The 26,083-nt window shown below is 34.6% G+C and overlaps 2 protein-coding genes across 5 annotated transcripts in view; both read right to left on the bottom strand.

The window, feature by feature from the left end:
- Window positions 1-15,021, bottom strand: part of LOC121992296 (cation-chloride cotransporter 1) — a 51,718-nt gene extending 36,697 nt beyond the window's left edge. The window contains exons 1-8 of one of the 4 annotated variants that reach the window (XM_042546581.1): window positions 14,791-15,021; window positions 12,860-13,034; window positions 11,200-11,349; window positions 10,841-10,919; window positions 5,799-5,890; window positions 4,491-4,605; window positions 3,932-4,032; window positions 2,857-2,918 (exon numbers count right to left, since the gene is read on the bottom strand). In XM_042546581.1, the coding sequence (XP_042402515.1) occupies window positions 2,857-2,918; window positions 3,932-4,032; window positions 4,491-4,605; window positions 5,799-5,890; window positions 10,841-10,919; window positions 11,200-11,349; window positions 12,860-13,008 (748 nt within the window). In that variant the 5' untranslated portion in view covers window positions 13,009-13,034; window positions 14,791-15,021. Of the gene's footprint in view, window positions 1-2,856; window positions 2,919-3,931; window positions 4,033-4,490; window positions 4,606-5,798; window positions 5,891-10,073; window positions 10,370-10,840; window positions 10,920-11,199; window positions 11,350-12,859; window positions 13,035-14,790 lie in introns of those variants that run through there. The other 3 variants (XM_042546583.1, XM_042546582.1, XM_042546584.1) reach the window with 3 other exon arrangements.
- A 717-nt stretch (window positions 15,022-15,738) lies between these two features.
- On the bottom strand, window positions 15,739-25,231 carry LOC121992295 (pyrophosphate--fructose 6-phosphate 1-phosphotransferase subunit alpha-like). Its single transcript, XM_042546580.1, has 19 exons — window positions 24,890-25,231; window positions 23,421-23,593; window positions 22,379-22,491; window positions 21,423-21,497; window positions 21,222-21,335; window positions 21,070-21,137; window positions 20,807-20,890; window positions 20,503-20,556; window positions 18,468-18,548; window positions 18,285-18,378; window positions 18,138-18,211; window positions 17,935-18,045; window positions 17,768-17,812; window positions 17,628-17,684; window positions 17,354-17,458; window positions 17,155-17,271; window positions 16,778-16,884; window positions 16,307-16,472; window positions 15,739-16,053 (listed from the first exon to the last, which is right to left on the bottom strand). The coding sequence occupies exons 1-19, from the start codon at window positions 24,980-24,982 to the stop codon at window positions 15,907-15,909; spliced, it is 1,878 nt and encodes a 625-aa protein (XP_042402514.1). The 5' UTR covers window positions 24,983-25,231; the 3' UTR covers window positions 15,739-15,906.
- Window positions 25,232-26,083: the final 852 nt, after the last annotated feature.

The following is a 26,083-nucleotide window of genomic DNA, read 5'->3' as shown; positions in this document are numbered from 1 at the left end:
TCTCATTTCTTCACGCAATCACATATGTATTGTACACCCATATAACCCCAGTGGTCATACAGCTATGTTAAGCTTTCTACAGAAAGCATCATCTTATACATTATTTTCAACACTGATGTGACAGATTCATGCATATTCTCATTCTTATTCAACCTCTACTCTAAAAAACTCCACAAGAAACTAGTCAGAATATCTCAGGAGGAGGATAATTGAGAAAGCCATGACTGAGGATTTACAATTTTACATACTGATTGTGCTATTAAATTATTATGGTTCCTTTAATTTTCCATGTTTCTACATATTGGTTGCTTCACTTCTTATTTCCTCTTCCATTTTGCTTTCCATGCATGGGAAATGCATTTTACTGTGGCTTTCTAACCCAAACGTGATCACACGCTTTCTTCACTACACTTCACCATTTGTCCTTTCTTTTTCTTCTCAATGGGTGCCAAAGCAAATCAATAAATGTTTCTGAATTTGTACCAATTGATTAGGACTTCCATTTAATTACAAGATCATGGATAGAGAAGAATATTAGTACTTGAGAGGAAAAATATACTAATATTTAGGAAATCTTAGGACTATGGTAAGGGTTGCCGCATTAAATGTTGACATAAAAGCAGTTTGAAACGTAAGTGGGGAATGGGATAGATTGTCATGGATAGCAAAGTTCATAATAATTTCTAAAGACGTTGATGGCAAGGATTGTGAATCATTAATATTAGATGCTATTATATGAAACTAGGAAAGTCAAACATATTTCTGCAAATTTTGAACAGAAAAGAAACAAGGGTCAACACGCCCAAAGAAAAAAAAAGACTTTATGAAAGCGCAAATGGCATGAACTTTCGCAGATTCAAGGCACAAATGATATCAAGCAACTAGAATTTATACTGATCAAGGATGTGTTTCAATGCTAGTACATATAAGCTAGCACGTGCAAGAATCAGGCTTATCTATGCATTAATTCCTCTGACATTGCAAAAATCTACATGCTTATCTATGCATTGAATTTAGTTTCACATGCATTCCATGCTATTATACATATAAGCTAGCATCAGTAATCAGATTATGGTGTACCAATTGTTCCTGCAGATAATCCATAATTGTTGCTAAAATTGTATCAAGTATCAACCATATCAAACTGAGACCTTGGACATGCTTGCACTAGTGCAAAAATGGTACTTTGGAAATTGAGCATATTCCTACTTTATTGTCTCTAAATTGATCTCCCTTGACGTTTATCCACGCAACTCTCAAAAGCTAATATCAGTTCTTCCATTTAACCATTATAGATATGAATGGCAGAAACTCAAGCAAGAACAAATGTTACAGGCACATCCTACTGCAGAATCCCCTAATAGAGCAAGTCCTCACATGGTAGCTACTAACTACCGTCAATGTCTTTGGACTGTGTATTAAGGTTTGGCTTTAACATCAAACCTTAGTGGAACTAACATGGAAAGTTGCCATGATGATCAATAGGCTAAATGGTATATTACTAGCAATTCAGGCACTAGGGTCACATGATTGTTGTTAGAGCAAACAAGCTAATCGCCCTCAGTTTAGCTCATCAGGTTAAATTTGGTGTAATGGGTCTAATCTCACATTGGTACTTTCAGGTTTAGAGTTATCATGAGTCTTATATACTCTCATATAATAGGTATCATTAATGAAGGCAATACGATCTCCTCTTTTCCCATAACAAAAAATGATAGAATAGGGGAAACGAGGACAAATATTATCACAGCAGAGCGCAAAAGGACGAATTGAAAACATAAGATTGGGAGTAAAAACATTTACCGAGGACTGCAAGAGGGAAGAGTTAAGAGAAAAAAATAAAAATTGGATAAATCAGGTAAAATGAATAGGTGTGAAGGTTCCATAATGAATTATTCCATATGTATTACTGATCATAGAACTAGAAAAAAAATGAATATACAAATTGACTGCAATAAATAGGTAGACTAGAAGTTTACACAGTAGAATCAATGCACTAAATATGTTGCTGAAGCTAGCATTAGCATATACATGAAATCATGGAGGTGACCTAGTGATTAAGTTCAACTGGCTGCTTCCTAAATTTTATAACAGCAAAGGAAGGAAAATTAATCCAGAAAAGATGTGTTGCTTGCAACATTAGATAACATTATTATTCAAGATAAAATAACATACTGTAAGGGTAACAGAAAATCTTAAAAATAAACAGAGCTGAGGTTTTCTTTTTAATTTAAGGAAAAAAAAGAGCAATTGGCATGTCATTCATCACATGGCTAACAGAGAATATACAGAATGACACAATGAAAAACCTTCCTGGGTAAACACAAGTGTCAGGTTGACCAGAGCTTTACTTCTCAACACAAACTTATTTCCAGTTGGCCAACCCTAATTTGGAAAATCTACAAGTGCATCTTAACATAATCTCCAAACTAACTATTTTATAACATTACAATTTACTGAAGATGAACTTGAATTCTTGAGTGAAACACAAGGAATCAGAATTTTTAATATTACAAAAGTACTGGTCCCTGTTATACATAAAACAAGTTTGCAAAAAATAAAATTACACAATGGTTATAAATTTAGCTTTATATGTTTAGTCTTTTAGAGTTGCCAATCCAACTAAATGAAAGTTAAGTTGAAATTATCTTCTTGAAAACTAATCAGTCAAAAATGTTTTTAATTTTTGAAAGACTAGCACATAATCAGTCACATAATGATCAATCTGGTGGCTGTGTTATAATATGTTTAAGTAGTTCCCTAAACCTCAACTTGTGTATCTAACAAAGGGTTTTCTTTTCAAGCCTTTTTCCCTCAGCCAGTAAAAAATTTGACAGTGAAACAACCTAAATTTACCTCTAAAGAACCCAGCACCAGGCACAGCATCCAAAAAGGTTTCCACAGCTCCCAAGACATACCTAAAACCGTATTAAAAGTGAAGAATTACAGAATGCACGCAAGAGTTAAAAAGAACACTTGGCTTATTGACCAAAAGGAATACTATCAAATTATCTTTGGCTTAACTCCTACCATGGAACCTCCAAGTTGATTTATATTTTTAATGAACGTGCAACATATTCCATGATCCTAAAAAAGCAAATAGTTAATCCATTAACTTGATAGATCTGAAGAACTAAACCAAAACTTCATGAGACAAGTCAGCAGTGATAGACTCATTTAGGAAATAACATCATTGAATCAATCAGGAAAATCACAATACCCCCATTAAGTTGATAGAATTGAATAACTATAGCCTAATGTACTTAAGCTTAAATTATAGTAGAATAATCTAGGACATCAACCCCCTAGGATAAGTTTGATGGATATAAACACTGCCCAAGGTTTAAAATTTTAAGTCGTGCCAAAGTTTTGGTCTCTTATCAAAATGATATGGCTTTGGTACCTTTCGATGCTTATGTTGACTTATTAATAATAACAATCAACCTTTTATTGTAATTAATTGTTTCCTTAATAATTAATTATGTTTCGGTCTCTTATGTTGACTTAATAATTAATTAAATTACTACTACATGCTTATTCTTCTATTTAATTTTTAGCTTCAATCATTTGTAACCTGCATATTTATTTTGTTTTATAATGGCTTACACTTGTAATTTATACTTTTTTGCAAGTAGAACGCTAGAATGAGCAATGAAAAAATGAGAGCTTCTCTAGTCCTCTATAAACTGTAAATTCAGCGAATTGAAGAAATTTCAGATTTGAAGTCGGAGAGGTTTTTATTGTTAAAGTTGTAATTTTTTTAAGAAGTGAATATGTTTTTACAACAAACAATTATAAACTATTATTGGGAAATAAGAAATTGATCTGCATGAGTATTCAAATTTACTGCATATTTTGTGATTACCTTACATAATTGAATCTTAGGATTAGAGAAGTGCCCAGACAAATACAGAAATCAGAATAGACTTACATAGCACCAGCAACTGCAGTGCCAAGAAAGAAGCATAATCCAATGCTAACTCCAACTTCTGGTCCCAATGCCCTACCAATGAGATAATATGGTCCTCCACCCTGAGTGTTCAAAGTCAAATGTGGTTTTGAGGATTATTCAACCAATAATCATATACTGAATAGACAGCATGCATGTATCAAAACTTGAGCATAAAAACAAAAATTATCATAGTTATAAATCAAAGAACGGAACCCAAAATGAACCAACAGAACATCTAAGACACGATATAGCATATTCAGTCATGAGTCATGTTTAGGTTGAGTTTCACGCTTCATAATAACTAAGGCTCAATAAAAAAAATCAGTTTTCCTCAACCAAGATCAACTACTAAGACTCATTTGACTTGGTTTTAAAGCTTTAGTCCTTTTCCACTTAGTAATTTCATGCATATTGAAGAATGCCAATCCTTTTTTAAAAAAAAAAAGCTTATTGGCTGATGTCCCAAAAATGCTTACTGTCCTGCGAATGTAAGTTTGTCAACCAACGAAACCCATGAAATAAGAAAAGAAATGCTTACTTTCATCGCCCCATTTGTCGCAATTGCACTCAGTGATATTGATGTTAAGAAAGTGCAACATCCACAAAACGCAACCAATAAAAGACCCTCACCAATGCCAGCCATTCCCACAATCCTATAAACCAAAGATTGTCATCTCAATAAGTTTAAATGAAACTGAGAACAAATGTATGAAGACTAAAAACCCAAAAAATAGCCATTAAACAATGTGGGAAATTTCGGTCATATTTGAGCAGGAATAATTAAACAATAGTAAAACGACATCAGAGCAAGTAATATACTACCACCACTTGTGTGAACATGATATTTTCAAATCGATTGATGCATCAAGAGCATAGAAATTTCATTAAGTTGTTCACCAAGCTCAACATCAAATATATATCTATTAAAAGATACTCATCTGTTCGACTGACTAGTGTTGTTGTTTTGATTATGCTGATTTCCGCATCTTTGGAAAAAAAAAAATCCAAGTGATGCATTAAATATGCATTTAACAAGTGCTAGGTCTGAGAGTATTACCAATGAAACAGTTGCAATGAACTCCACCTTACATTATCAAAATGAGAAGGTCGATACCAGACAAAACGTGATAGATCATGTACTGTGCAAACTCAGAATCCCAGTACAGATACTTATATCCGTATAAAAGATGAGGTTTAGGCATCCACCGCAGACCAAGGTCTGTGCAGGCAGATCAGGAAGAGGGAGAGTGATGGGACAGAGAAATGATGATTTGGGATGAGGAAGAAGGAAACAGGGAGAAAAAGAAGGGCAACAGAGATTATGGCACAGAACACACTAAAACTATGATTGTGTATGTTCACATACAGCTTAAATAACATGTGAATGAAATGTGGATGTAGGTGTTGGGATTTGGATCAAAATAGTCCTTGTTGACTATTCTAAACAGGGCTCATGTGTATGTTTGACTTCAAACTGGAGAAATAGATGTTGAACGCCACTTAGTGCTTTTTATATACCAATATCCTAATATAAAAGTTAGCTATCAATTGTTTGCCTCATGTCCCTTGAAAATCAGAGCTTATTTTTGCAATGGGAGCACTGATGAAAATAATCGTCCACATTCTATGAATAGGCAAGTCTAATCTATTCTTAAAAATATGTTAAGATTGATCATCTGCTAATAATTTTTGGACAGTCACTGAATAAGCTGTATTTAATTCTTGTGATTCTTGGATTCGCTAGTTAGATACAAGTAATGTAGCTATTGTGTTACAATATTGATTATTTATCCAGTAAATTTTCTCATTGAAAAGATAGTATGATACAATTTATGATAAACTTTACCAGGAAAAACGGATATAGTATATGATTCCCAATATATTCTGCAAGCAAGGAACAAAAACACCCATCAAAGTCCCTGACTTAGGGCCGACAACCTACAAAAAGAAAAATTAAGAACCACCAATATTTTAAAGAGCAATATAGTTATAATCATCTATAGCTAACAATCGCCTGATTTAAAATGACAAGATATAGACAAAGAGACCACAATGAAGAAACAGAAAACAGTTAGGTGCACAGATTTCTCAGACTACTATAATATATTACTTTTGTTTTTGGCAAGGCACTGCACCTATAAAGTAATCAACAGGATATCACTAAACTACCAAATGGATCATCTTCACTAGAATAGTAGAATTATTAGTAGGGAAAACAGAATAATGAGGTACTACGACCAAAATAACAAAGCAAAAGGCTTACAGGTGATATAGGTGTCATGATAAAGATAAAAAGGTGTTTGAAAGCTTGAAGAATTAAAGAGGAAAAAAGCAAGAAAGAAAAACTTCAAAAGAAATTTCTCTCAAGAGACAACTTACAAACACCGTTCTATTCCAACTGATGTGTTACATAAAAAGGACAGTCCGGTGCACGAAACTCCCTCCATGCGGGGTCCCGGGGAAGGATCTATTGTACGTAGTCTTACCCTGCTTTTTGCAAGAGGCTGTTTCCAGGATTCAAACCCGTGACCTTTTGATCACATGACAACAACTTTACCGTTGCGCCAAGGCTCCCCTTCCAACTGATGTGTTACATGTGTAACAAAAAAACTTCAGGGCAAGCTAAAGGTTTAATACAGGACAAAAGACAACTTATGCATGACACACTGCACATTGTCGTCAACATTCCCCCACATAGATGTGAATACATTGGACAGTGTGACCAATGGAGGGGCTAAATGTGGCCAACTTGGATCTGGTGGTGTAACTCTATCCCGCCATGATTGCATGCAGCGTATTGATTCTAGTCTCCAAGATGTAAACACACTCCCAATATTTTCGATGATGTTTCTCCTCTAAAGGTGAATCATGTGTGTTGATAATGGACTCCCTGCACTGACCATGCAACCTTTTTTCTCATGCATCATCAGTGTTGCTGGTGGATGCAGTTCTGTTGATCGACTAACAGAGCAATGTTGTGGACCTTGTTGCAGCAACAAAAGCACATCGAGCAGGACCTGCCCTAATACTTTTTGTCATGAAGTTATTTATTTCAATAGCATGTGGAGCTCCTTATGTGGATTTGTTTGCCAAAGGGAGTCATTTTCCTCAGGCCCCAAGCACGTTGTCAAATATCTCATTATCTTGTGTGACATGTGTACTGTTACACAACAATTACCAAAAATGGGCATTCTTCTATGCATTACTAGCTTCATGACTTGAGTGGTATAACCAAGCGCCAAGATCTTCTTGGATGCATTGTCTGACAGTTAATACAACAGTTTCGAATCTGAAAGAGTCCTATTAAGCACAAGGTGCAGAGGGACCATCATCGACCAAACATAGCTTTTGCCTAAGAATTAATGCCCGCTTAAAAGGGTCTCAGTTTCATTTTGGCAATAATAATCACCTTTCACAAATAGAAACTACCTCAGCATCTGCAACAATCAAATGCCCAACACCTTTGGTTCATACATTCTCATGCTAGCCTCCTCAGACTTAAGTGGTGACTGCAGATACAATCTCCATAGGTTGCAATAAGTGATCACTTCTGCAAGTTGCCTTCTCCTAGTCACTTTAATCGTATGAGACATGATCGAACACCACTTGTGACACATAATGACCAAACACCAACTTCATCCACATGAGGAGAAAGCCACAGTTTTTTTGTAAGCCTCATGTTTTACCCTTTTTCAAGGTTTCAAATCTCAACCCTTGTCAAGATTTCGGTCCCAAACTGGAATAATACAGTTTCGGTATCGTATCATGTCATGCCGATACGGTTTCAATATATATATAAACTATAATATTTAATATATATTATTTAGAATATTTATAAACTATAATTATAAATATATTATATAAATTAATAATTAAATTAATAAATAAATAATTTATATAATTGTTATATATAAATTAGGATTAATTTATATAATTATTATAAATAATGTTTTTTTTTCTAAGAATTAATTTGATTTGAGATTTGGAAACATGAATATATATATATATATATATATATATATTGTTGGAATAGGTCGGGCCGGTAAGAGGGGGTGAATTGCTTGTTGAAATAAAACAAAACCCTTCTCAATCTTTCAACTCAAATTAGTAGCACACTTATAAAAAGGAAATTAAACAACTAACAAATTAAAGACACTAAGGAGTTACTTGGTTACAACTTAAATGGTTGTTAATCCAAAACAGAAAAAAATACTGAAAAGATCTCCTTCGTGTAGGCGGAGAAGCCTATTACAATCGTTAAACGCTCAGAAATGTGTTAGGAAATGAATATAAAAGTTGTTCAATTATTCCTAGCTCCAGGGGTCATTTTATAGCCCCTGAAAAATTCTATCCGAGGCAGAAAGGTGCCTTCCATAGGCTAGAATGTGCCTTCCATAGGGTGGAAGGCGCCTCCAGCGTGGCAATTTTATCCGTGTGAAGATAAAGTTTTATCTTCGCCAACGGTCATTAGGAAGGCGTCTTCACACTGTTCATTGAAGGCGCCTCCCAAGCCATGGAAGGCGCCTTCCATAAGGCAATTCAGCTTCTTTTCTCCTCGAGCAAGCTTCCACTCCAACTTCTCGTCCCTCGGACACACCGAGCCCGTCGACTCTCTCCCGTGCCGCCTTCTCGCTAGCTGCATCTTTCGCTCGACTTCCTGTGCTCCTAAGTTCCTGCACACTTAGGCATAGGGATTAAACAATAACAGAACCTAACTTGACTTGGTTGATCACATCAGAATTACCACAGGATACTTATATATATAATTTAAGAATAAGTTGTATATTAATTTAGTGTAACTTAACCTTATAAAACTTCTAATAAAAATATGTATTTCATATGCTTAGGAAGTGAGAATTAAAAGTACAGAACTAAGTATGTTGATATTTATGGTTCCAAATCTCAAATCAAATTAATTCTTAGAAAAAAAAAACATTATTTATAATAATTATACAAATTATTCCTAATTTATATATAACAATTTTATAAATTATTTATTTATTAATTTAATTATTAATTTATATAATATATATTTATAATTATAGTTATAAATATTCTAAATAATATATATTAAATATTATAGTTTATATATATATATATATATATTGCATTCTAAAATCAAATTTATTTGAAATAATTATACATTTTAAAATTTTTTAACACTTAATTTTTTAAAAATTATTTAGACAATTTTAAACATTTTTATAAAATTTTAATCTATTTTTAATTTATAAAAGTAATTTAAAATTTAATTTTAAAATTATTTTAAAATATAAAACTATATATTATTTTTTACTTTATTTTTATATTTTAAATAAAAATAATAAAATTATATATTATCATTATATTAATTAATTAATAGTTTATTTAATTAATTTTTAATTTATAAAATATATAATTATAATTTATATAATAATTAATTAGAAATTAGAAATTCTATATATAATTTAACAAGTTAATAAAATTCAACTCTTTCTCTCATCGCAAATCCACCTCTCCCACTTGTCTGCCGCCACCGCGTCACTTTGCCCTAAACCCTAATCTTTCGCTGATGCTTCCTTTCGGATAAATCTGCATCCTGATTCCTTCTTCCTTCTGTTGCGTGCGCGTGACGCACGCGATGACACACACAAAATTATTGCGTGTGCTGTGTCGGTGCTAGTCCGGTGTCGAAACGGTAAATATCGTCTGTTTCGGGCGGCACGACTCGAGATTTCATTCCCTGCCCTTTCTACTGCCACCATCATTGTCGCCTCCCCTTCACTAACAATCGAGCAAGTCAACATTATGACAATGACATCCATATATCATCACATTATTACACCCTAGACTTTTGTGAATACCTCCAACAAAACACATAACCATTTTATTTAGTCATGCTACATCTTGCATGTGTAGTCGTCGCCTCTATCCACTTACAAGTATGATTTAAAAATAGGAGCTATGTCTAGCTTAAAAAGATGGAAAAAATGCTCTGACCTCTCCTAGTGGAGTGGAATAGGCCTAGTCTATCTTATGATTTATTCATATTTCAAATCAATTTGATGACACTGAAAAAAAGTTATTGGGTATAAAACTGAACCCTAAAAACTTGAACAATTTAGTGCTTGAGGATAAGCACCTTATCTGAAAGGGTAATGATGCCAAGTACTTTCCAGCCACATCAGCAACCAATGCAATGGAAATGGAAGACATGGAGAAGATGGGACTAGACTGATTCAAGAAGAAGCATCCAAAGGAGGCTTAAATATATGATGTCAGCAAATGGGGAGAAGCTAACATTTGCATCAAAACTTAGGAATATCCAACCAAGTATTAGGATACACCATTTAATATAAATTCAAAGCAGCTAACCTTTGCATCAAAAATTACGAGCATCCAATCAAAGCATTAGGATACAACATGTAGTCATAATTTCTGCATTACAAACAAGCTTAAAAGCATTATATATCATCAATAAAAATCACATTCATCTTCAAATAATTCTACTGAGGTTCTAGAATTCCATCTTCCTGAAAGCTCTAGAAGATGTGTTCTCTTCACCCTACAAATATTTGGCAGCTCAGTTCCTTGCTCTTCACACATGGAGAAACATTTGATGGTATGAGATTGACATAGATAGTCGATATTTCTGGAAATGTTAGAACATTCTCTCAGGCTGATTTCATACTTAGGGGTTAAAGTGAAAGAAGATCTGTTGCTTTCTTTCAAAGCCATATGGGAAAGGGTTGAATTCATGTTGTCATACTAAGATTTACTTCATGTAGAGCAAGATATACTATGTTTGAATACCTAAATCTACCAGTACTTAAAAATTATGCTTACAACTTTTCTAGCTAAATGAAAGCAAGTGCAGAGCAACTATAACCAAAATTCTGGCTTAAGCACCTTTGGGCTCCCGAGAACAACAGATACTTCATCACCATCTCTCGGGCTAGTGGGTGTTGGAACATGTTCCCCTGTCATACTGTAATGACTTAATCAATTAAAAATTGAAGAAAATAAACATCAAGGTATTTAATTGCTGATCCAAAGTGTAAAATGTGTATTGGTCAATTTTAAAATACCATACAGACCAACACATATCAGTTCAAAAGGTTTGATATTAGCAGTGAACTGAAATTTAGACTCTGGTTAAACCAACATATCAAACATACACATGCAATTGTAATATACAGAAAACACCAATTTGGTACTTTTTTGAGTATCAAAAATGATGGGGAAAAAATGTCAATTTTATCACATACCTTTTGAGTCCCAATATATTAACAAGAGAATCAAAACCAAATAGTTCCAACTTTGATTCCCTTGGGAAGTTGTTAGGCACATCAGGACCATGGGAGGGCCCCTCCAATGTATTTGGAGCATTCTCTGTATGTGATGCTGTCCTAATTGGCCTACAATGTATATAAAATGTATGTTTTTCATCAATCAACCCCCACAAGATCAACAGAAAACTTATGCTTGTCATATACACAGGAAAACTGAAGATACAATAATTGTAGATAAGTTGCTTCTGAAAATCGATATTATGAATAGCACCAAAATTTATTGAAAACACTATACTGAATAAACCAGCATGCAAATATAGGAGAAGTGATTCAAAGGAGAAAAATCAAAAGGTCGCAACAACATCATGGGCATGTAAGGAATTACCCTAATGACACTAAAATATCTCACTTTGATCCAGGTAAAATGGGAACTCATAAGAACAATACATGGTTGAACCCAAACCAAAAAAATTTAGTAACTCCCAATGAATTCTTGACTTAAGCGTTATGAAATTAAATAATATCCTTTCAGATGGATCATGGATGGCAACCTAAGCCTAGCTAATGATAACATCATAATTTAATAATAAATATGGCTTGCAGACATTAGTTATGATTCAAGCCAAGACATTTCAAAGGGACACCATTTTCAGCTAAGAATATTCTTAACCTAGAAGGAAAAAAAGAATCACACGTTAACCTAAACCAATGGTTAAGGTGAGTAAGCTCACCTGAAATTCAATTGCACCCAACAAGTTAGAAGCTTAAGTGGAGAGTGAAAAAGCATACACTGCAGTTGGCAAAATAAAATCCAAATCACAAAGGTTACGTTCACTCTCATTTGTCTATATATTCCTAAAAGAAGAGTTCTTCGAGGATACTAAGTACAAAAGTGCTGAAATATTAGGGCAGAATTACAACCCAGTTCATCAATCACCAATCCTCTATAGAAATAATCCTTGGGCCATAAATATTAGTAGATATGTGTATACACCATGAAAGGTTCAATACTGATCAGATACAAAGTGGCATTGCATACAGGCACTTGATACATATTGTCAATATATCAAACTGATACCAGTTTCACATGCTCACATATTCTACATAATACTGGCCACTATTAGCAGAAAAAGGTATGGTCAATCCGGTACTTGGATGGAATGATAAATAAACAATGCTAACTATATTACAGGTGCATCAAACCCCTCAAATAACAGCACATCTTGTCCTTGTATGCTTATTTGCACACACTTTAAACCATTTGTGGAACTTTAATTATTTAAGACTTGGAATCTGAATTGAAATCATAATGTGATCTAACTTACAGTTGTTGGCAGGTTTAAATGAAGGATAATACACACAGCTAACATGCACCAACACTATCCCAATGAAATGGATAGAACCACAATTCCTGATGCTGCCATACAGACATACAACATAGTGTACCATATACCATGTTGTGAAAAGAAATTACATCAAAAATACTTTAAACTAAATTGTGTTCATCAAAATCATGCAAGTTTCTTGTTGAAGTTTATCATTTTAACTAATATCAATAAAGTAGAAAGTGAAGCCAGCCATTCTAAAATGAAGAGAATTAACGAAAAGAATAATTATTGCTAAATGAGGAACTCACTTCAAAGATATCTCTGGGAAAGATCTCGACTCCATGGACTGTATCTGGACAGCAGATCCTTCATGAGAAACGACAGGTCTATACTGCTGTCGACCGAGTGAAGGCATTTCATCATCTGCACTCTCAATTTCACCACTCTCCATCATCATCTTTATTGAATAATAATTTACCAGCCCTGAAGCACAAAAATACATCAGGAAAAAAGGGCTTGTCCAAGTCAAGGATCTAGGTGTGCCATGCAGGCTGTACTTCATTTGATGAATGAAATTTTGTTATCATGTTGTCCAAGATGAACTGAGGCTACCCAAGAAGACTGAGCTATTGTGGTTGTATGAATTGTGCATAAGAAAGTGGCTGCAGTCACATTTTCGAAAGATCAAGAGCGTGAAAAGCATTGATCCACAATAAACAAAATATTCTACTATTGTCTAAATTCAAAGACAATGCTTGATATATCGACAAGACGATATAAGATCACCTATTGTCCAAACTCCAATGCTTACCTTATCGAAATGTGAGAGATAACAGATTTAGTCTCATTGAAAAAGGAAGTGACTAATATCTATTCAATATTTTTTTTATTAATTCTTCTCTGAAACCTTCTTTCTCCAATTTATCTAGTCCATAACTCCCAGATTGAAATCATACAAAATGTCAACTAGTACTTTTGTTTATTTAAATTTGTTTACTTATTCCACCACTAGATGCACATTGCCTTGTGCCTTAAGTTTTCTGAGATGTTCGTCATTTCATATTTCTTAAACTTTGTTATCACTTACCCATAACTTAATGTGTTTATGTAGCATATATCTGACAAGCAAATATCTTCAACTAACATATCATCAATGACCAGTATTCAGCAAAACTCGTGTGCTAATATGTTGAGCATATTAACAGCAACTTAGAAGCAAAAGTCAAGCCTATTCCAAAACATAAAATATTAGGGTTGGTTAAAAGAAGGATCTGATGAACGATGCACTTGGAAGGGCTATTAATATCTATCAAAAACATTCACTTTCCAAATCATAACAAAATCTTCATCATCATCTTAACAAACTCAGTTGTCTTTGTCAAGCTGTCCAAACTGGGTGGCAGTGATTTTCACACAGACCTATATGTGTAATTCAAGAAAGTAACATAATGAAAATCAGTTTAGTCTGACCAAAGGTTTATTGTTCATTGTAGCTTCTTGAGTTCTTGTAGCCCCAACAGGATACCCGTCTGCTAAAACAGTCACGTAATTCATTGAACACTAAGCTAACAACACATGCTTTTGAAACAATAAAGTTGCCTTATTGCAAATCTGAAGACAAAAAGGAATTTACTGAATTAAAATCCTTGTCAAGCAATACTTACTGCTAAAGAAACACAAGTTACATGTCAGCAAAGGAATTCAAGTAACTATAAATTTTTCAACCATACGCGCTAAAGAATTCATATTAAATCAAGATTTAATAAATAAAGATTTTGTTTAAGATATTTAGCTGTAAAGTGCTAGTTACAGTGGTATAATCTCAAATTTTAGCAACCACTATCAATTGATATTTACTAGCTTCAAGGTGCACTACAGTTAAGTTCAGAGTAAACAAAATCGAGAGGACAAACGATTGTGGATTATATTTTGATCTTTGATTATTAAATTTGTTTCATGAGTGTTGCAATAAGCAATAGATCTTAATACCCTAACCCCTTCGAGAGATTACGAAAAGGAATATATTTCCAGTAAAAATCGTTCAATCCGGATCCGGATCTGAGCTGAGAACACTAGATCATCATCAAAAGAAAATAAAAATAATCGTTGACGCATCTTTGTCCATGATTCTTTCATTCCGAAGGGCGGAGGAAGACAAGGGAGGCAAAGGAAGGATTACAGTTGAGTCCAGAGTAAACGTAACTGAGAGGACAAAAAGTCGAGGTTTCTTGAATCTTACCTCGGAGCCGGAACGTGGCCGGATTTCCCTCAAACAGGAGGCGCCGTCGTCAAGATTCCGAAAAATATCAAGATTTGTCAATCCCGAGCATTCCTAGCCTTTTTAGTCGGAGATCTAGTATCTGCCGGAGCGCCAGCAGCGAGGAGGACGACTCTCGCCTGGATTGGCTTCGGGAAACTTGGAAGCGAAGGAAGGGAGCGACGAAAGAGAAGGGAGAGAATTATAACTATCAACTCGCCCGATGTGGTTCGATACCTGAACCCGATTCGACATGATGCGGATCAATTTAACAATGGCGGTCTCCGAAGTTCAATTGCGTTCATCCTTCATCCGGTTCCGGATCCGGATTCGATCCATTAAATATCTCAATTTCTCACACATCTAGGATCCACTTCTAATTTTAATTAATTAATAGATAATTTTTTTAATTAACAATTGATTTAAAAATCCACTTAGAGCACTTTCTTAATTTTTTTTATCTAAAGGATAGCTCATCTTATATATAATTACTTAACTACCCTCATAATATTATTCCTATTATTATCTATCACTTATCTTTTCGAGCCCAATAAAAATTTTCGAATCAACCTTAAAAACTCAACATTCTTTGAGCTCAGCATCCTTTGATTGATTGCGCTCTCCATTTAAAAGAAATTTTTCTATAAATACATCATAATTAGAAATTAAACTGCGAGTACCTGAATAACAATCTGAATATCCTGACGCAACACCATAGTCTCGGGAATCTTTATTTCCTTCATTAGCACTATAAATTAATCATACTTTCATTTTAATTAAAAAAATTCTATCGTTAGAAATATAGAATATGGCTTACAATAAGAAACCTTTTTATTCTTTGCTATGAATCAAACTATGGAATTTTAACAAAATCACGAAACTCCTATGTTACCACTTTCTCAGTATCTCAACAAACCTACATTTTCACCATTCAAAGAAATTGGGTTGTTTCTTATTTGCGATCCCGGCATAAGATGGGCTCATGTAAGATGACACAAAGGAAAGGAAAAGCGAAGCAAAAAAAACAAAGGCGATAAAATATCATCATCAGTTCGTAAAATTGATTGGAGGATAAAAGAGAAAAGGCTCGAGAAGAGTTCATGGTGAAAATAAGAGCTCTGAATGTTGTTTCTGCACATTTGGAGAGGAAGACATTAAAGTCAAGGCTTCAGTCACATAAGCCATGGCGCTTAAAGCTGCTTTGAGGACCTCCTGTGAGCAGCCGGGCTTCACAATGCTTCTTACCTATAAATGATCAAAAATAGAATAAAAAATAAGCAGGATATTTTAAAGTTGATTCTCAGAATCATGGGTTGCACAGAAGAATAGTCCTAAGCGAAAGGTAACCAGGTAGAATCCAGTGAAATAGAACAGAAAAGTTTCAGTAATAATTTACTGGAAAGTAGTTCATGATACCAGTGCAAAGGATAGATAAAATAGAATGACCATAATGCAAAAGTAACAAAATATGTTCATTAAATGACATGAAAAAAATAACCTCATCAAGGTATTCCTGAAACTTTTTGATCCTGCCCATGTAATCTTTATCTTCAACACACAATGTGATAGGTTTAGCATCGGCACCAGGTCCATCAAATTGGAGAGGTCCTGGGTTTCTATAAATATCGTCCATCAGAAACGTTGAAAAGTTGTTTCTTAGTGACCTGGAAAACAAATTCAGGTAAGGTTGATTGAAGACAACATGTAAATGTATAGTTCACAAATGGAGGAAGAAATTATCACCGAGATCCTCAACTCAAATATTCAAAATAAACGACTTTGTATTATTTTTCTAAAAATGAAGATTCTACAAATTATTTAGCTTATACTATAACAAAGTGAAGATTTGTTGGAATATCTGGTTAACACCGGCCAGATGCATTTTCATTCAACAGAAGAGAAATGCCTATTGAGCAAATGATAAAATAGAAATTTCCTATAAAGGATCTGCAAGATTCGATATACGTACTCGTATGCTTTTCCTTTCAAGTCAACTGTGGCAGGATGGATGACAGGTTTTCCAATTGAGGTGACTCCGGGATGACATGACCAATGTTTCTTCACAGACATCATTGCCTAGCAACAAAAAAAGAACTCCGTGCAATGAGTTTATCTATATTATTTAAAGGACAATTTCAACTTAACAAAGCATAATAGTAGAACAAACTTTGGGGAATAAACTAACATTGTTTAAAGTGTAACACAATTTCAGTCAAAATATTGAAAATAGATACAGTTTTTCAAAGTACAAACTACAATTTGAGTCGAAATATTGAAAATAGACAAAGATCATGTTTGGTTCTGGATTTGGTTTCAGTAACAAGTTGATTGAGTAGTAGATCTTACAGTAATTGGAGCAGCACCACATTTCCACTTGTTCACAGGATTTTTAAGATTTGTAATGGTAGCCATGTACCCATTCAAACCAGCTGCTAATATGTGATAGCACACATGGCCAAGAACCTAAAAAGAGCATTAATTTGACAGATGTCTCAGCTCAGATGAGAAACTTAAAGATACCAGAGCTGCAACATGTATGACTTACAAAGGCATAGTCGCAATCAAATTTTGATGGTAAGGATCCTCGAGCTTGATATCCAAAAAAGTGGCAGATAGCATTGAACTTTTTTCCCTTGTAGGTACCTTCTTTCTGTTAAACAAATGAATAAATAAAAAGTTAAACTGTTTGCACAGAGGATGAAAGATGCATCATAGAAAATAAAGAACAGGAATATAACCACTTGATAGAAAGAAAAACGTTACTCAGCCCACCAAAAATTCTCTAAGAACTGGATGTCTTGAATTTGAGATGAACTTACCAAACGTTTGTTCATTTCTGTCTCAACTAACTGTGCAAGAAGTTTCTCTGTCTCAATCTAGAAAGAAAAAGCATTAAGTGTAAGAGATGAAAAAGACTCATTTCATATATTTTCAATCTGTCAAAATGTTAGATGTTTACTTGGGAAAGCTGTGCAGAGTCATCAGATTCTGGATGCAGAAGTAACTGCAGTATGCAAGATGCTGTTAAATAACTAATAACATTTGAGGAAATGTTTACCATAATGTAGGAATAAATATAAACATCTAAAAATATTCCTGTTCACAAGAAGCAATTCAAGAGAAGACCTGTTTCCTGATGAATGGCGGCAAGAATTCAAATAGAGCAGATGCCCAAGGTGAAAGTTGAGATGAAATATCATCAACAGACACTCCTCGGCGATGAAGAACATGAATTTCCTAATCAATTTGACCATAATATAAAACAGAAATAAGTTTCTGAGCTTCAATCTGATCAGCAATGGAAGTATAATAAAGTGGGTTTATTTTACCTGAAGCAACGCATATAATTCTGGTATACTCTCCACAAGCCCCTCCGGAATAAGGACAACGCCATGATATTTGTCTGTATCAGAAGTGATTGGTAAATCAGTAAAGGATACATAGATCAGTAGATCCAGAGATAGTCCTCATGTTACCCTTCTCTGCCCTGGCTTGGACTGAATCACATATTTGTTTTGTAATATCAAAAATTGTAGATTTAGATGATGTGACCTCCTCCCCTAGGATGACCTGGAATCAATAAACAATAAATCCACATCAAAATATGAGAAAAAAAAATTGACAAGGACGGATAAATGTCATTAAACATAAGAACTGACCAGATTGGGATGTGACTGGAGAGTACATTCTAAAGCTACATGGGAAGCCTTGCGGCCCATCAGGCGAATAAAGTAATAATACTGAAAAGTAATTCAGGTCTTAAATACGTTGAAGAAACAAAAGAAAGCTAAACAAGTAATAACAAGCTTTCAAATAGCGTAAAAATTGAAAAGAATCATGCTCAAAAGTACAAGGGATAAAATTCAGTTAAGCAACTGATTACTCTATTAGCTTGGAATGTTACCAGTTTAATGTCAATTCAAATCAATGCAACATAGAGGATGAACCATGTACCCTCCTATTTATCATTTTCATCTGCCCCCGTCCCGTCCGACCTCCACCGCCCTTACCCTTGCAGCCTGCTCCCTCAACCATTAATTCATCCTTGCCCAGTGCAAAGATGGCTTCTTCCAAGCCCTTTCTGCAGAAACCATCCACTTTAGCACAGTTCAAACATAAATGTATGGGTCCAAAGGAGCTTGAAGTCTCTTCCACAATGGCTTTTACACAACTGGACAGATGAGAGGAAGTAGATTTTTCCTCATAGAATCCCTTCTCTGCGAGTAGATAGGTTGTTAATAAATTTGTGGGCCCTACTTAGCTGGGGTTTTTTTTTGAGGTAAAAGTGGGTTACATGCTTTTTGAGAATAACCAATATCATTCTGCTACCAATACAACCATGGTAGGAGGATTTGAGGGTATTTGACACTTCTCTTCAGCAATCAAGGCAGAGGAATTTGAGGAAGAAGTTGAAGGCAGGCAAGTTGGGATCAAGGACTCATCAGCAGGGGAAGATACAATGGCATGGAAAGTCATGTACACGACCTCCTCGGAGCTGATTTGATAGGGAAGTTAAGCAATGTTCCTCGTCACAAAATCCTCAGTCATGATCTCTGTATCACCCAGGATATTGGCCTACCGGTTAAGTCCTTCCTCCTCACCATGATTAGATCTGCAACTTCAATCTTTGTTGCATGATCATCCACTTCGTCTCCCTTGCCAGCTGTAGCCATGATCTCAGCCAACTTGACTTCCACCACCTCAATATCATTGAGGAAATCACTGAAATAGCAATTAGTGTCTATTAAACACCTCCTTGACATGGCCACCATTACCTTTCCCTCATCTGATGCCCTCTGTTTCCAAAATTACAATCCCAAGGTTTGCCTTCATAAATATTAGCCTCCTGAAAGTGCTTGTCATCATCAACACTAACCTAGAGGTACAAAAACGTTTTGTGTTCTTGGATCCCAGAATCATACCTGTCTTGCTGTTGTTGGAGATTGAGTTGCTTAATAAAATCATGAATCGATCCTCCAATAGCACAGACTGATCATTTATAATTGAGTGTGCTTTTCCATAACGTTGTTGTTGTCTTCCTTCTCATCATGTGCAAGAGTTTCATCTCCTTATCAACAACAAACCTCTACATGCCATTTCCTACACAGTGGAGCATGAAGGAGCATCAACTCTCATTTTGAAGCTCTCCCCATTAATGAATGATCCAGGCTCACATCCAGAGCATTCAGTGGACTAGGCAAACCATAGTTCCAATTCCACTATCAATACAGTGGATCAACAATTCTCAAATGTGTCAACCACCAGTTGTGGAGGGCTACTGAAGAAAACTGATTTGTACATTCAATGGGAAGCAGTAATGAATGCAAGATTGCAAGAGATGAATTCATATAAGAGCGAACAAGTGATGGAACCAAAGGGATAGAAAGCTAATTCCTTCACTGTTACTAATGCACTAATGCAATTTTCCTCAGAATTTAAGTGACACATCGCCTTATGGGAATGGACATCGCAGGGGAATAGCACAGTAGAAATGACAAAATGATGGGTTTACAAACAGGGTATAACAGCATGTATACAGTTTTTATGATTGCAAAGAATCAAGAACCTAAAGTGAACACTAGATTGGATTCTTTTTTTGGCATTTTTTTAGTGCTATGTTAAAAAACAATCAAGAACGACCAACCTAGGTTATCACAAAGCTTAAATTTTAAGCAACAGGAAGCAAGCCAGTACCTTTTCGGCTGAGAGAGCATCTGTGCATACATTGCTAATCAGTTGTGAGTTAACCTGTAAATAGGATGACGAAGTAAGTTTTGTTAAAAAAGTTCATTGACCAATATCAACCACAACGAAGGGAATGTGTGAAGGGAGAGCTCAATGTCAATTGGAGAATATAGTTTGAAAAATAAAAAGAATGCTATGTGAGTTCCAGTTGCAATTCATTTTAGAATAGTTTACAAAGAGCATAGTATCGTGAAACTAATAACATAAATAACAAAATATTACATAATAATTAATCACACACACAAAAAATTACCTTGCATATTGTGTCAAACCCAACATTTGTTTCAACAAATTGGTTCTTTAGATCTCCATTTAAGGTTACAGGAACCCCAACCACCTGTCAACAAAATTTCTATGTATTTTAATCATAGGTAGTCTAACACGACAAACTTTTCCTCACAAAGGTTCACCAAATACACAGTAGTATCTTCATCAAAAGTGTTAAAGTCTTTAGATCACCAAACAGATCTAAAAAATATTAGTTATTTGTCAAGTCAACAAAGCCAAAATCAGAACCTTTGTTGGACATTTTAACTCGGCAAATGTCTCCGCAAGCTGAGCAGCATCTGTGTTGGAAGTAACTCCTAGAGAATGATAACAAAAAGAAGGCAATCAACAGCTGATCCTGGTTATCTGAACATATGTACTTTTGCATAATTAGACAACACCTCCAATAATGATGAGACCATCTAGCTTCAATTCCTTGCAGGCCAAAATTGTAGCATTCACTTGCTCAGTTGATCTTATTTGATCTTTTGTCCGGCCAAGTAAATCATAGCCACCTAAAGCCAGGGAAACATTATAGTTAGAGGAGATGTGCCAATGTAGGAGATGAAAAACTTGTCAATTCATAGATATCCTTCAAAAACCTTGATTTTTATAAGTTGATAGGGCATCATCAGTTATTTCCAAAGTTTTCTTTGCAAATAATCCTTCGGTACCTCCTGCAACATACAAGGAAATGAGAATCAAAGAAGGTTACAGGATACAAAAACAATTCATGACAATCATAAAACCATTTAAATCATCCAAGTAGCTACCTAGTAAACAAGTTAGTAAAGCAAAACAAATATGATTTAAACATACAAATTAGAAATTGAGAAAAATAATTTCTGTGAGGAAAAGCATTCACTTGTAGATGTAGGTTAGGTCCAACAAACATCTTAAAAAATATTCATACTCAATAAGGTTATTTACAGAATAACTTCAAAGAAATAAAATAGCATGGACTTAATACATTCATGGATACAGAAAATAACCTCAGAAACAAGTGTATTGCATGGACAGATAACAGTGCCTTTTGAGGCTTCAACTATGGCAAGATTCTTTTTCTTAGTGTAATGTATAAGTAGGGAAGAGGAAAACATAATAAAGGAAAGGGAGAGAGAATATTGTAGCAGCATGCTTTTATGATAGTATTCAAGAAATTAAATTATTATTATTAATAAACAATTTAACGCGATGCACCATTGGATCAGGACTTATAAAATGAAGGCTTTGCAGTACTTGTAGAAAGTCCAAAGAAAAAAGCATAGGAAACATGTAGGATTGGATAATAAGTACTTATTTGATTTTAAAAAAAAGTAAAATACCAAGTAAATAATGCTATATACCAACCCTACAACAAGTAAATAATTTATAGTTAAGAGTAAAATACCAGACAAGTAATCATTTATACTTGACCAACAAGTATTATATGTAGAGTTAAGCGGCGAATCCTACTAAACCACAAGTGTTGAGGTGTATAATAATCTGAGCCTGATATTGTTAAAGAAAAGCTAATTTATAGTTTTAAGAAAATCCAATAAATAGTAGATAAACTTACCAACAAACCCAAGCAATGAACTATTAGGGTTATGAGTTTTGATAGCATTATAAAGACCCCAAATGACGTTGTGACCTCCAGGGGATTGCCTCCCACAAAATACTATACCAACCCTACAACACCAAAAAAAAAAAAAGCAAAATGGTTGAAACATTAAAAAAAAAATTAAGACAACTTGGAAAGTGTGCAAAGGTATCAACAGAAAAGGACAATACAAAAAATTGCTTTGTATAAAAGAGTTATAAAGCCAAGACACATCCATCCCAAGAGATGAAGAAGAACCAACTAATTAAATAAATTTATCAACTTTAAAATGGCAATTAGCAATTCAAACTTATGCCTCAAAGCTGCCAGTAAATTGGCATGCATACAATTCCATTTTTGCCAATAAATTGCAGATTGACCACAAAACTGTCAGAGAGTTGATAGTAAAAGTACCCTATCACATCTGATACTTAGATATAAGTTCTCCTATCAATACTTTTAAAACCAGACTACATATGACTCAACAAACTGGCAGACAGATTCCCAATGACTGATTCAACTGGTTAGGCAGACCAAGTCACTAATCCTTGTTCAAACACACAGCCCACAAGGCTTCAGAAAAGGCACATATATTGCTGCCCAGTAAGAATATCTCCCTACTTGACCTATATTCTGTATTCTTCGGTCCGAATTTACCAATTTCCTTCATCCTACTAATTCCTTCCGGTCGTGCCCTTCTAACCATTCTAAACTGATTGAATCATCAGTTCACACATCAATCTCCATGATCCTTTGAATCCCATTAGCTTGCCTCTAAGAAAAGATTAGGCTAGAATAAATTTTATAATTTTCTTAGAACATACAGGCATATCCTCTTTGAGTTGCTAATTCTTTACAAAGATACATTTTCCTGCATGTAGTGCATAATTTGTAGTTGGATATGTGGTGAAGTTGACAGGTTCATAATCCCATATGCCTGAAATAAAATAATTTCATGTACTTTTAACTTTTTAAGTGAATGTCAATGTTTAAAAGATGAGCATATATAGAAATGCACCTAATACTTGGTTGCTCCACTATGATATGTGCATCTGGAACGTTGGCAGTAGGCCTTAAAAAATGTGCCAATGGTTGCCCATATGTGTGTGGAAATACTTGGCTAATGACATGTGCATCAGTGGGATTAGCAGCAGTTGTTGTATCTCCAAACTCAATTCTAACTGTAGTGCCCTGCAGAGAGGATGCAAGAGAGATCTCACAGACTACAATGAAATGTGAATAGTAACAATCAGAATTTGCAGGCAATCAAAAGAGCTATATTTGTGACAGCTGAATAAAAAAAAGAATGCTGGGTGAGTTGAATCCAATAGACTATGTTAAGTTTGGCTAAAAGATAATAGTTTCTCTTCATAAATTGTATAGGGATAATTACATGCATATATAGGACTCAATCTAAAAGGGCTACATCTAAAACATCAATGTGGGTAATGAGATTTCTGAACATTTGATGGCATGAGATAAAAAAAATGTATGATTCTCATTGCATATGATCCGACAACCCATTGTAATGAACTGACACAACTGGATGTTGATTGCACTACATGTCAAAATCTGCAAAATACTCATTTGTCATATTTTTTTAATCTGTAACGATATTTTGAAGAAAAGTAGTATAGACAACTACTAACTATGAGTATTTGCTACAAATATTTACAATGTTTCAATAAAGCATCCTTGCAAAATGGCAGCCTAACAATTCCACATATATCGTCCAAGGTTTCAAATGCGAAAACTCCCTAGTTGATAGGTTCAAAATTTAAGAATTCAAAAGAGGAAAAAAAAACATAATCATTTCAATTCCGTAAAACTATCCATAACATGGAGGCCAAGGCGACCAACAATTTCATTCAACTAATTTTGATTAAAATCTGACAAATGAATTCTCAAAATCAAACATTTGCCACATGATTGAACAAGTATTAGCATATATAACTGCTAAGAGAATAACCATAATAGATTTAAATAGATCAGAAACATTTTCTCCCACGCAGAACAACGACGCTCTTAAGAATACTTTCTTTATCTCCCTAATAGTCCTGAAAAACCTATCAGTAAAAGAAACTAAATCCTAAATAAAGACCGGCAAATAAAACACGAACGAAGACTGCTCCGTGCCCAACGACAACAACCCAAACAAGTGAAACCTTGGATTAGTGTTCACTCGTTTCAAGCAAGAAACAGTATCGGGTACGTAAAGCATGCGAAGAAGGGAGAGATCTAAAAGGAAAGTTTCATCCAACACTATCAAACTCGTAAAGAACCAAAACCCACAAGATCCGTTAGGAATAAACCGCACCGACAGAGATCCAGCACTTCCCCGCATAACCCCACACAACAAAGAGAAAACGTACTGATCCCTAGTCGAACAGAAACACAAGCAAGGATCGCAGATAAACAAGTTAGGTGAGCAAAAATGGCGGCGAAAGAAAGACAAAAAAACATAGTTCTAAAATGCGGAAGCAAGACCTGAAGGCATGGCGGAAGCTCCGGCTGGTACAGCGCACGGTGCATTTGCAGATCCGAGAGTTCTCTGGGTAATCCGTAGTCAGAATCCATCATCCCCCACCTGCTTTTCGCTTCTCTTCTCTTCGCTTGTCTTCTCTCTGTGGCTTGTCCTGTTATAATCGACGCGACGAACTGGTAGGTTTACCTCAAGCCGAACATATACATTGTGTCCCATACAAATCACCAATCAGGCCAATCTCTAATGCCACCGGTTGATTTAAGTGGCCCCTATGAATCAGACCAAAGGACAACTAGAATTTTTTTGTTGTTGCCGAAGCAGAGATAGGTGATCTCTCCACGCCAATTCTCTGATCCAATTATTTAGATTTATTCACGGAAACGCCATAAAAAGGTCCCGAAAATTATCCGATCCGATTAGTGGGGAGAAAATGGGTGCCATGACATTCGTGACCCGACACGTAACCACCGATATAGAATCTTCCTGATTTGACCTGTATGTTTCTGATTCGGTGGAAGTTTACATAAGAGTGGTGCTATCAGAACTATTAAAATAATAAAGGTAAATTTAATATATACAAAGGCAGCCTGGCTCAATTTTTTTTACTCGCGGTTAAGTTATTTAAACTTTTATCTTTAAATTTAATTTAAAGATTGAATTATAGTATTAAATATGAGAGGTACAACGTAAGAGATATGGAATAACAAGATTTTTTTTTATCGGTGTGTATATATCAGCGTAATTTTAAAAAAAAATAACATTAATACCATAACCAAATTTCTAAATTTTAAATTTTAAATACTAAAACCTAAATAAATGACGCTCACAAGCGTCATAAAATAAATATATATAAATTTGCAAAATTACCGAGATTAAGATAGAAAGAAATTCGATTAACTCTATCAACTGGATTTTATCAAATTACAATTTTGAAACAAATTAAATTTTATGACTTTAGAATTTTAAAAATTCTAAACAAATAAAATTTAAAAATTATTTTAAAATAAACAATCAATAATTAATTAATTAATTATATATATATATATATATATATATATATATATAATCGTGATATCCTGCGGACTTATAAAGCGCGCCTGTGCGCGACTCCTGTGCTGGCACCAGTGACGTGGGTTAATTTATTTTTTTTTCTGTTCTTTGACTTTCCACTTCACAGAACTTTTGTGAACTTTTAA

The sequence above is a fragment of the Zingiber officinale genome, chromosome 6B (genome assembly GCF_018446385.1).
Source record: "Zingiber officinale cultivar Zhangliang chromosome 6B, Zo_v1.1, whole genome shotgun sequence".
NCBI lineage: Eukaryota > Viridiplantae > Streptophyta > Magnoliopsida > Zingiberales > Zingiberaceae > Zingiber > Zingiber officinale.
Note: the sequence above shows the minus strand (reverse complement) of the source record. Positions and strands in the feature narration are given on the sequence as shown.

Bases quoted from the DNA above. Each gene is read 5' to 3' on its own strand.
- LOC121992295 (XM_042546580.1), bottom strand. From the start codon at position 24,982: ATGATGGATTCTGACTACGGATTACCCAGAGAACTCTCGGATCTGCAA. The intron at 18,046-18,137 runs GTAAAATAAACC...CAAATTGATTAG, and splicing joins AATTATATGCGTTGCTTCAG to GAAATTCATGTTCTTCATCG. The intron at 17,272-17,353 runs GTAAGTCATACA...TGCTCTTTTTAG, and splicing joins TTGATTGCGACTATGCCTTT to GTTCTTGGCCATGTGTGCTA.